The sequence below is a fragment of the Gadus macrocephalus genome, chromosome 17, assembly GCF_031168955.1.
Source record: "Gadus macrocephalus chromosome 17, ASM3116895v1".
NCBI lineage: Eukaryota > Metazoa > Chordata > Actinopteri > Gadiformes > Gadidae > Gadus > Gadus macrocephalus.
In genome coordinates this window covers 7,109,550-7,122,049 of record NC_082398.1, presented here as the reverse complement: position 1 = coordinate 7,122,049, position 12,500 = coordinate 7,109,550, and the positions used below count along the sequence as shown (strand labels likewise).

Here is a 12,500-nt window from a genome sequence, read left to right as displayed (position 1 = left end):
TTGAATGACATTTTTACAAGAAAAACGTTGAAAACTCGACTGGGGCCGCTTTGGGACAACTGACGCAAAACGTTGAAAAAGGCAGAAAAAAGCCGACCTGCCACACAGTGCGTTGCAACAACAAAGTGTTCGGCTCCGGGGGGCCCGCTGGATGCTATTGGGGGCGTCCTAGGTCCATGGGGGCACCAGCTGGATGCTATTGGGAGCACCACCTTTTTGTCTTCTCTCGCCTCCGTAGATCTTTAATAGGTCCATGCCGTAGAGTCTAGACCAATGGACATGAACAAGTCAGCTATTTCGTTCCCTGCAGTAGAAAGAAACTTGACAGCAAAACAGAAGCAGATCATTTCCAGTACGGTGGTTCAACCATTGGTAGCAGCTGTACTGTGTAGAGCAGAGGTCTTCAACAGGGGGTCCGTGGAGGTACTGCAGGGGGTTTGCGAAGTTTTGGTTGATTAGAATTTTTTTTTATATTCCCCCCCGCAATTTTTTCTACGAATTGAAATGTCTTTAAATACACATTAACATGATTCCAACACACTAGCCGCGTTTACATTGACACTTTTGATCCGATTTCTAATCGGAATAAATCTATTCCTATCGTGCTATCCGATTGTACTATAAATAAGCTATGGAATTTACAAAAGTGGTAAGCGTAAAGGCCGATTTAGGGTCGTTTTAGACGCAGAGACGTAAGCACGTAATTTACACAAGGGACTTGTTTTAGACAAGTTTTGATTTACGGTTCCTTTAAGGTTCCTTAAGGATTGCGCGTGTTGCAAGGGGATTCTCCGCCAGAACAGTAGGGGGAGCAACGAACGAATCTGTGGGCGTGGAAGTGGAAATCGCTGGCTTGTTTATATTTATGCACTTCCAGTATTTTCGACGAGAGTAGCAGTAGCTAAGTTTAGGTTAGCGGTCTTTTTCCACACTCTGAACGATGTTAAGGTTGAGTCGAAGACCGGAAATGTGAGACTCCTGAAAGGATGTGGTTAGCTGGCCAATCACAGTCTTTGCGAGCTGCGTAGGGCCGTAGTGTTTAGTCGCATAGTCAGGAATTTTGGGCGACGCACTTAAGCACGTAAGGGGGGATATGTATCTTACGTGCTTACGCGTTACGTCTAAAACAGCATATATCGGCCTTTATGTACCTTACGTCCTTTCGCGTTACGTCTAAAACAGAGCATATATCGGCCCTTAGAAAGGAGTCAGCTGAGGTGGTTCGGGCATCTGGTAAGGATGCCCACTGGGCGCCTTCCTTGGGAGGTGTTTCAGGCACGTCCAGTGGGGAGGAGACCTCGGGGAAGACCCAGGACTAGGTGGACTGGCCTGGGAACGCCTCGGGATCCCCCCGTCAGAGCTGGTCAATGTGGCCCGGGAAAGGGAAGTCTGGGGCCCCCTGCTTGAGCCTGAGTGGCCGAGCTCTCTGAGTGGCCAACGACGTGCGTCGCGACGTAAGTCGCACTGGTCGCTGTGTTGGTCGCTCGTCTGGCTGCTTTCAGTGGCTGTGGTCACTGGCTGGCTCGCTCAAAGTCTATATAATCAGTTGATTTGCATGTTATTAACGTTTTTTTTGCGATAGTTGAAGTAAAGAAAGCCATGCTCTCTGGCGAATGCTACCTACAGCTCTTTATTGCTAATATTGTTTTAATATTTTTCTATTGAAGTAGTTTAAATTATGACATCGTTGGTCAATCAGTATCAATAAAATATCTTAGTTGTAATTTGGGGCGTATTCAATCAATGTATTTTATATATTATAGCCTATATAGCCTAGGCCTAGCCTATTTGTTTTGTTAAATGTCATTAAGCCTGATAACGTATATTATGCACAAAGTTCTTCGTTATAGAGTGATAAACATACATATAAGTGCAATAATGTGAAGCCAATGCCACTGTGGTACGGTAGTGGTACAGAAGGCCGGTGTTCGATTCTCCCCACGGACGGCCTTACGCTCTTTTAGTCAAACTTATTGACGCAATCGGCCCCTTTCATTTTAACATTTTTGTATGTTTTAGTACAATTGTATGATAATCATACGACGTAATGACGGGCTGCGACGCCTGGCTGGTATCGGCTGGATGGCTGCGACGACAGGCCAGCCACGGCTGGCCGCTGTCTGCGGCTGGCAGCTGGCTCTGGCAGGCTTATGGCGCGTTTCCACTGCAGGGTGCGGAACGGATCGGATCGCAAAGGTGCGGGTCGGGTCGCGTTTCCACCGCCAAAAATGGGCGTGACCCGGACTTTGCCGTACCCGTTCCGGCCCCGTTCTCGGGACTCCTCCGTTGGGGCAGGGGCGGATCTAGAAAAATATTCATGGGGTGGCAAGAGGGGGACAGGAGATTTTGAGGGGTGGCACCCTCTGGCAGAAGTATATACAGTATGCCGATTTAATTAAAGCCATATCAATCAATATTTACTTGGAAAGCCCCCACATTTAGATATTTTGACTCAATAACATTATATTTAATTTATTGTGGGATGAGTAAAGCCTTACATTTAAACAAAAGGTTTCAGACAAAATGTAATAAATTATTACTGAATAATTACAAAATCAACCTGCCTTACAACAAACACCTGCACTATTACACCAGCAGGGGCATGGGGCTAAAAATATATGCAAAGAGAGCTGCAATATGTACTTTAGTTAACAATAAGTTGGCATTGGTCCATGAGATATTCCTGTCAGATGTCAATCATCAGTCCAACTTGAGTGCAAATATCACTTTATTCACCAATTCCAATAATTTACATACAATGCCACCCTCAAAGTGCGGTGACATAGAATAACTCCCAAAGTAGAGTGCATTACCTGCATGCTTGGAAGAGCCAAATGGGGATTCAGGGGAAGTGCTATCAAAGATTTCCCTCTCTTTCTATTTTTATATCTTTAATTTCTAAGTATTTAAGACCTTTTGGGTTTACCTTATTATTTTTTTTGCTCTTGATGTGAAGCTTGTTTTATTATTAATTATTGGTGACTTATATTGGTTTATAAAAGTTCAGACAGGTGTGCAACCAAGTAGATTAGAGATGGCCATTTGTAAATAATTTACAGAAGATGACTTGCATTTTGTTGTTCAAGTACCTTGGTTCAATGACAATAAAGTTTAATATAATCAAATCGAATGACTGTTGATACAAAAGGAGGCACATGAAGTTAACGGTCAGGAAAACCAGCTGAGTGTAGAAGGGTTTGTGTTTGTTAGCGCGTCTTTAGCGCGGATTGCAATTCTTATTGCAGCCTGCAGGGTTATGCGAGAAACATACAGAGGGACGCGGTCGTTGAGCTCCGCCGCCCCACATTGCATGACACGTTAAACTCAACTAGAATCGCCACCATCAATTTGATATCAACAGAACAAAAATAGTCGGAAAGCCTACAGAGACTATAGATAGTTAATGTGACAATCACATTATTAAAAATAAACTTGGAGCAATGATTTACTGAGGAACTATTTTTTTGTGAGAATGCTTTTGCAGGGAGTTCGCCGCCCCACCTGCCCATACGGCACGCGCCTGCTATGCAGCTATAAGGCATTCCAATCTTAACTTAAGTCTTTAACTATGATGTTTCTGTAATACACAGCCCTGCTCTTTTCTAATTATTATAATTTCTTTATATAGACGGTTGATCAGTATTACCTCAAGAATGTAGTCTCTCTGCCGCGCCGCTTGCTTTGTTCGTTTGGAGGACTCTCGCGCCTTCCTTGTATTCAAAATCATTGCCGGCGGGAGTCTCGGGGAGGGGGGGGGGGGGGGCAGGCGGGATGGGGCAATATTTCCTGGTTGCATTCACTTGCAGTCAGACTTTTGAAACTCGCTTTTGTAAATGTCTTGTAAAAAAAAAAAAAAAAAGGAATTTTGCGCTGCCAACTGGGGTGGCAGCTGGGGTGGCAAGGCTTTTTTTAGGGTGGCAGTTGCCACCCCATGCCACCCCAGTAGATCCGCCCCTGCGTTGGGGTACCGCAATCGAGACGAGACGCCTGAAAGGGTCCCGTGAAATTATAGCTACACGCCCCCTCCGTTGATTGGTCGACAGAATCGTCACTTCCAGGTGACGCGGGGATCTAAACAAACGAACAGTAGCCTCAAGGTATTATTCTTTACAATTAACTTGTCGCGTAAAACGCTTGCTTGGGCGAACAAGGAGGTGGAGAGGTTCGTCTGCATTCTTGGGAAGGAAGACGTTTTTTACGATGTTTACGTAGCTGCCGCGGCGATCGACATCCGGCCTACCACAAAGGGTACTGTCGGCAGTGGAAACGCGACCTCGGAACTGAGCTGGGCTATACCGCCCCCTCCCTACCGCACCTTTGCGATCCGATCCGTTCTGCACCCTGCAGTGGAAACGCGGCATAACCGACTAGGTCGCGACCCTTTTGGCGGCAAATAGGTCGCAACCAACCAGAGGTATGGCTGAATGAGCGACCTGTGGCAGCCAGCCATTGTCACCATGGCTGCTACCATAACCAAAAGCCATATGTTATCAGTTAACATCTCATTGAACAGAATAAATATACGTGCGTCAGTATAAGAAAAAATAATAATATACACCTAGCTTAGATATTGATAGACCAATAGGCCTTATTATAATATATATAAATAAATAGGCCTATTGGTCTATCCATCTATATTTAATTAATTTTGAATTAACCTTGTAATACAGTGATGTTTACAATATTTATATTGATTATATTGTATAGCCTATTGGTTTGATAAATGTCAAAGACTAATACAATATCCTATGAAGAAAGTTATAGTGCAATATACTTTGATATAAGTGTAACAAAACAAATAAAAACTAATTCACAGACCCAATACCGTAAAAAAAAAAATATATATATATATATATATATAATGTGTCACGAATCATTATAGTCAAGTATTCAAATGTATAAACCAAAGAACAAAATATGAAAATTTAAATTAAAGTTACAATTTTCTAAAAAAAAGTGTCAATAATATAAGTAGGCTATAGTCATAGCATAAATGCACAATTTAAAGGGGGCCAGTGACTATACAAATCTATAGTATAAAAAGTGTGTGTAAAGTGGCCCAATCATCAAGTATGTATGCTAACTCAGAATGTTTTGCAGCCAACAGACCAAAAACAAAAACTGTAATATACTCTGATGTACAGCATATGATAGAATCCAACCACTTTCCATATTATAGGCACTATGTATTCCTGGGACCAGGGAGCACAATTCAGGAAGGTGGAATGAATAAATACGCACGTTTTGCCAAGGCCGAAGTTTGACTAAAAGAGCAACAATCGATCTGAGCGTGGTGAGAATCAATCACACAACCCCTTGATTATTACCATAGCATCACTACCACTTGCACCACTGTGGATTTAATGTTAAATACTGTTACACTGACAACCAATAAAAAACAACAGTGTTACCCCTTATGGTTTTTTTCATGACGACCAAAGAAAAACAACAGTGTCACCCCTCATGTTTCATTTGCTAAAAATGACAGTGTTACCCCCTATTTTTTAATTGATAAATATCGACAGTGTTAACCATTATGTTTTTTTTCATGACGACCAATAAGAAATGACAGTGTTACCCCTTATGTTTTTTTTCATGACGACCAATAAAAAACAACAATGTTACCCCTTATGTTTTTTTTCATGACGACCAATAAAAAACGACAGTGTTTTTTTTCCCTTATGTTTTTTTTCATGACGACCAATAAAAAACAACAGTGTTACCCCTTGTGTTTTTTTTCATGACGACCAATAAAAAACGACAGTGTTACCCCTTGTGGTTTTTTTCATGACGACCAATAAAAAACAACAGTAAAAATAAAAAACAACCCCTTATGTTTTTTTTTGGGGAAGTGGAGAGAGCAGTTGGCTGATACTTCTGAGACCGGGGTTCAAGTCCAACTAATGTTCTCTAGATTCTGTTCACCGCTTAGACCCAGGGTTTAACCTGACGGAATAAGTACCTTAATGGACACCTCTTATTTCTAGACTGTGTGAATTGTAAAGTCAAGTATAACCTCCAAAACATCCAGATCTGTGTGGCGGTAAGCGCTGTCGGTTAACGCTCTGTAGACTCTGGTTCGAGTCCCCGCGCGCACGGCTAATAAGAATGACGAGCTTTCAGACACTACGTAGGTTCAGGTGCCCTGCTCAGAACCAGGGTTCAAGAGGTACGGTATTGTATACCTCGTATTTTTCTATCAGGTGAATGGTAAAGTCAAGTATAACCTCCAAGCACGCTCTGGTTAGCATCTTGGTGGTGAAGCGGTCAGGGCTGTCGGTTAACGCTCTGTAGACTCTGGTTCGAGTCCTCGCACGCACGGCTAATAAGAATGATGAGCATTCAGACACTATGGTTCAGGTTCCCTGCTCTGAACCAAGGTTCAAGAGGTACCGTAATGGATACATCTTATTTCTCTATCATGTGAATGGTAAAGTCAAGTATAACCTCCAAACATAATCTAGAGGCGTCTTGGTGGTGAAGCGGTCAGGGCTGTTGGTTAACGCTCTGTAGACTCAGGTTCGAGTCCCCGCTCACACAGCCACCAGAGGTACCTTAATGGATACATCTTATTTCTCTATCATGTGAATGGTAAAGTCAAGTATAACCTCCAAACACTTTCTGGTAAGCGTCTTGGTGGTGCAGCGGTCAGGGCTGGTGGGCTGATGGTTTGCGGTAAGTTAACGCTCCGTAGACTAAGGTTCGAGTCCCCGCTCACATGGCCATCAAGAACGGGGGGTCTCGCCATTGTGGCAGAACTCCCCCACCCCCCCCTTCCGAGGGGGTGGGGGGGGGGGAGTAAGGTCTGAAGGGGTCTTGCTACTTTTTTGTAGGAAACTTTTTTGAATATTGTAGCAATATTAATATTATTATTTTTTTTATATATATATATATATATAAATTACATCTTATAATAATATAATTATAATTATATATATTTTAATAGCCCCCCCCCCCCCCCCCTGCAATAGAAGCCCCCCCCCCCCCCTTTACTTATTGGGCCCCCCCCCCGCTTTAGAATAATTTAATCAAAGGGAAAATTTTTGAAAAACACTTTGATGAAACTTTTCTAAAGTTCCCCCCCCTAGAAAAATATATTATTTACTAGCCCCCGATAAAAGCCCCCCCCAAGGGGGGGGGCTTTTATCGGGGGCTAGTAAATAATATATTAATAAAATAAACTATAAATTAAAAAATATAAATATAATTAAATAAAAATAAATAAAAAAATAAATAAAATATTATAAAAAAAATTGCTACTTTATTCAAAAAAGTAGCAAGACCCCTGCAGATCTTACTCCCCCCCCCCCACCCCCTCGGAACGGGGGGGGGGGGGAGTTCTGCCACAATGGCGAGACCCCCCGTTCTTGATGGCCATGTGAGCGGGGACTCGAACCTTAGTCTACGGAGCGTTAACTTACCGCAAACCATCAGCCCACCAGCCCTGACCGCTGCACCACCAAGACGCTTACCAGAAAGTGTTTGGAGGTTATACTTGACTTTACCATTCACATGATAGAGAAATAAGATGTATCCATTAAGGTACCTCTGGTGGCTGTGCGAGCGGGGACTTGAACCTTAGTCGACAGAGCGTTAACCAACCGTTAACCACCAGCCCTGACCGCTTCACCACCAAGACGCTTACCAGAATATGTTTGGAGGTTATACTTGACTTTACCATTCACATGATTGAGAAATAAGATGTATCCATTAACGTACCTCTGGTGGCTGTGTGAGCGGGGACTCGAACCTTAGTCTACTGAGCATTAACTAACCGTTAACCAACAGCCCTGACCGCTGCACCACCAAGACGCTTACCAGAACGTGTTTGGAGGTTATACTTGACTTTACCATTCACATGATTGAGAAATAAGATGTATCCATTAAGGTACCTCTTGAACCACATTGGGGGTACTACCTTCTTAGTGGCCGTGTGAGCAGTGACTCGAACCTTAGCCTACAGAGCGTTAACTAACCGTTAACCACCAGCCCTGACCGCTTCACCACCAAGACACTTTCAGAACATGTTTGGAGGTTATACTTGACTTTACCATCCACATGATAGAGAAATAAGATGTATCCATTACGGTACCTCTTGAACCCTGGTTCAGAGCAGGGAACCTGAACCATAGTGTCTGAATGCTCATCCTTCTTATTAGCCATGCCTGCGGCGACTCGAACCTGAGTCTACAGAGCGTTAACCAACAGCCCTGACCGCTTCACCACCAAGACGCCTCCAGATTATGTTTGGAGGTTATACTTGACTTTACCAATCACATGATAGAGAAATAAGATACATCCATTACGGTACCTCATGAGCAGGGCTGCTGAACCTACATAGTGTCTGAATGATGGTCAATCTTATTAGCCGTGCGTGCGAGGACTCGAACCCGAGTCTACAGAGCATTAACCGACAGCCCTGACCGCTTCACCACCAAGACGCCTCCAGATTATGTTTGGAGGTTATACTTGACTTTACCAATCACATGATAGAGAAATAAGATATATCCATTACGGTACCTCATGAGCAGGGCTGCTGAACCTACATAGTGTCTGAATGATGGTCAATCTTATTAGCCGTGCGTGCGAGGACTCGAACCCGAGTCTACAGAGCATTAACCGACAGCCCTGACCGCTTCACCACCAAGACACTAACCAGCGCATGCTTGGAGGTTATACTTGACTTTACCATTCACATGATAGAGAAATACAAGGTATCCAATACGGTACCTCTTGAACCCTGGTTCTGAGCAGGGCACCTGAACCTGCGTAGTGTCTGAAAGCTCGTCATTCTTAATAGCTGTGCGTGCGGGGACTCGAACCTGAGTCTACAGAGCATTAACCGACAGCCCTGACCGCTTCACCACCAAAACACTAACCAAAGTATGCTTGGAGGTTATACTTGACTTTACCATTCACATGAATGATAAATATCGACAGTGTTACCCCCCATGTTTTTTCCATGTTGCCCAATAAAAAACTATGTTTCATTTGATAAAAACGACAGTGTTACCCCTCATGTTTTTTCCATGTTGACCAATAAAATACGATAGTGGTACCCCTGTCGACGTTTTTGCAGGGATCCGAACCTGAGCTGTTTAGAGTGTTAACCACCGAACTTATCAATGCACCATCAAGACACCGGATAAAGTCATCACAAAGGTTATACTTGACTTTATAATTCGCATGAAATATAATGTTATTTATGTTTTTTTTCATGACGACCAAAGAAAAACAACAGTGTTACCCCCTATGTTTTATTTGATAAATATCGACAGTGTTACCCCTTATGTTTTTTTCCCATGATGACTGATGAAAAACAACAGTGATACCCCTTATATTTTATTTGACAAAGACAAAAGTGTTACCCCTTATGTTTTTTTTCATGACAACCAATAAAAAACAACAGTATTACCCCTTATGTTTTTATTCATGACGACCAATAAAAAAACAACAGTGTTACCCCTTATGTTTCATTTGATAAAAACGACAGTGTTACCCCTTATGTTTTTTTTCATGACGACCAAAGAAAAACAACAGTGTCACCCCCTGTTTTATTTGATGAATATCGACAGTGTTACCCCTCATGTTTTTTCCATGACGACCAATAAAAAACAACAGTGTTACCCCTTATGTTTTTTTTCATGACGACCAATTAAAAACGACAGTGTTCCCCCTTTTTTTTTAATTGGTCGTCATGAAAAAAACACTGTTTTTTGGTGCGGTCACGTTAAAATTGTACCGGGGGCGAAAATTGTACCGGCCTACGTCATCTGTTGTTTACATCTTGACAACCTGCATGGTAACAGACGACGCGATCGTCTGTTGCCGGGAAACGGGCGATCGCGTCAAATGACGTGTACAAGGTTCTTGAACATTCGCGAACTTTCATGCTCGTTCATTGCACTCCTTCATTGAGCGTGACAAGACAGAACACTTATTTTACCATTAACATTTATTGGCGTTGCTAACTTTATATTTGTATTGTATTTAATTGTTTAATCGCATTTATGAATGTTCAAGAACCTTCCTACGTCATTTGACGCGATCGCCCGTTTCCCGGCAACAGACGATCGCGTCGTCTTTTGCTATTCGATTAAACAATTAAATACAATACAAATATAAAGTAAAAACAAGTGTTATCTAGCGATCCGTTATCTGTATTATGTTATTTCGTCTTTTGGAAACATGAGCCGAATGTTTTTTGCAACCTGCCCGGCAACAGACGATCGCGTCGTCTGTTACCAGGCAGGTTGTCAAGATGTAAACAACAGATGACGTAGGCCGGTACAATTTTCGCCCCCGGTACAATTTTAACGTGACAGTGCCACAACAGTGTGGCACCTCATGTTTTATTCGATAAATAAACAACAGTGTTATCCCTTACGTTTTTTTTCATGACGACCAATAAAAAACGACAGATGCGACTACATCGGTACGTGGACCCCAGAATATTTTTTCTTGACCAATCAAAAAAAAAAAGAATGACCAATACAAAATGTCCCTTTTAATAACTTTAATAACCACGAATAACGCCAGGTCAGACGGGGCGGCTGCTGCCCGCATCGCAGCACAGCTGCGGGGGGAACACCAGCGCCCTCTCCTGGGCGTAGCGCCGCCAGCGCTCCTCGTCACCCTCGTGGGTCAGGTACCTGCTTCCCACGCGCTGCTCAAACGCCCGCAGGTCACACCACAGCTGGAAGTCCTGGTTCACAGAGGACGCAATATTGATTGATAGATTGATTGCCATTTTTATTTTGAACCTGTAAAAAAAACTAACAGAAATCGTCATACAGAAAATAATCATGTTACACAAAATAGAAAGCATAATTAGATACGTTAATGACAAACACTTGCGGAGGGATTGGAATAACAACATGTTCGAAAAGGAGTGGGAAGAAGTGCACACTTATTTAATCCCACCCCTTCTCCGTATTATTAAGAGATGGGTTTAAAGCCACACTTATCGATGACAGGAACTTTTTTGTATCTTTGCATATTATTTCTTGTTCACCCTTTTATATTTACTGTATTTGTAGTTCACACTGTCTTCAGTCCCCGGAGGGTTAAGACCTACTTGTGGGTCTAGTCCCACCCAGAGGCATAATGCTGGATAACCCTATAGGCTGGTACAGTCCAGCAGGCTGGTAGGCTGGTAGATTACCTACACTTCTGTGTGTGTGTGTGTGTGTGTGTGTGTGTGTGTGTGTGTGTGTGTGTGTGTGTGTGTGTGTGTGTGTGTGTGTGTGTGTGTCTCACCTGCAGCCAGGGGTGTCCCAGGGCCTTGCCCACACTGTACCTCCTCCTCACAGACACCTGCAGCAGGTTGCTGATCAGACTCACCGCTGGGGGTCCCAGGAGGGAGGGGCGGAAGGAAAGAAGGGAACACAGGCTTAGGTGTTGTTTACGTCTTTATGCACGCGCGCGCACACACACACACACACACACACACACACACACACACACACACACACACACACACACACACACACACACACACACACACACACACACACACACACACACACACACACACATATATTTAAACCTCACACTGAAGGTCGGCATTAGACATGGTCGCTATCATAGCTAACATCACTATCATAGCTAACATCACTATCATAGCTAACATCACTATCATAGCTAACATCACTATCATAGCTAACATCACTATCGTAGCTAACATCACTATCGTAGCTAACATCGCTATCGTAGCTAACATCGCTATCGTAGCTAACATCACTATCGTAGCTAACATCGCTATCGTAGCTAACATCGCTATGGTCAATATCGTCGCTATCATTGATAGGGTGGTAATCGTAGCTATCGGCGATATCAGTAACTATCGTAGCTATTGTCAATGCTTTCTTTCTGGATGGTAACTTCATAGCTAACGCAGCTATCGACCCTGACTGTAATTGTCGTTGCTCCGTTCACAGCTGTAATGTTGTATTTCATGCATCCTAGCTACGGCCGCCATGGTTACTGTTGTAGTTACTGTATCCTAGCTATGGCCACCATGGTTACTGTTGTGGTCCATGTGCCCTAGCTACGGTCGCCATGCTCGCCACGGTTAATGTTGTGGTTCGTGTATCCTAGCTACGGTCGCCATGGTTACTGTTGGGACCTAGCCGTGGGCGCTACCTTCCAGGGAGATGGTGGCCCAGGGCTGGCGGGGGTACATGAAGGAGGCGTTGGTGATCTGCTGGCCGATGTCCTCGTCCTCGTTGAAGGGGAAGGTGCCGCTGAGGCTGACGTAGGCCACCACGCCCACCGACCACATGTCCAGAGAGCGGTTGTAGCCGCCGCTGCACAGCACCTCGGGGGCCAGGTACGCCGGCGTGCCCACCACCGAGCGGCGGAACGACTTCTCCCCGATGATGCGGGCGAAGCCGAAGTCGCACAGCTTCACCTGGGGTGGGGGGGTGGGGGTGGGGGGGTGGGGGTGGGGGGAGAGGAGGGTTAAACCGTAGTGTTTGGATTCGCTGGTTGTCGGGGTG

The 12,500-nt window shown here is 44.0% G+C and overlaps 2 protein-coding genes across 3 annotated transcripts in view; one reads left to right on the top strand and one right to left on the bottom strand.

Annotated features, from left to right (window-relative positions):
- LOC132475485 (uncharacterized) overlaps positions 1-12,500 on the top strand; it is a 207,291-nt gene that overhangs the window by 62,054 nt on the left and 132,737 nt on the right. The window lies entirely within an intron of this gene.
- The window catches only part of prkd4 (protein kinase D4), a 16,818-nt gene continuing 13,965 nt past the window's right edge, over positions 9,648-12,500 (bottom strand). The window contains exons 17-19 of the mRNA XM_060077088.1: positions 12,145-12,412; positions 11,260-11,345; positions 9,648-10,705 (exon numbers count right to left, since the gene is read on the bottom strand). Of these exons, the coding sequence (XP_059933071.1) occupies positions 10,541-10,705; positions 11,260-11,345; positions 12,145-12,412 (519 nt within the window). The 3' untranslated portion in view covers positions 9,648-10,540. The remainder of the gene's footprint in view (positions 10,706-11,259; positions 11,346-12,144; positions 12,413-12,500) is intronic.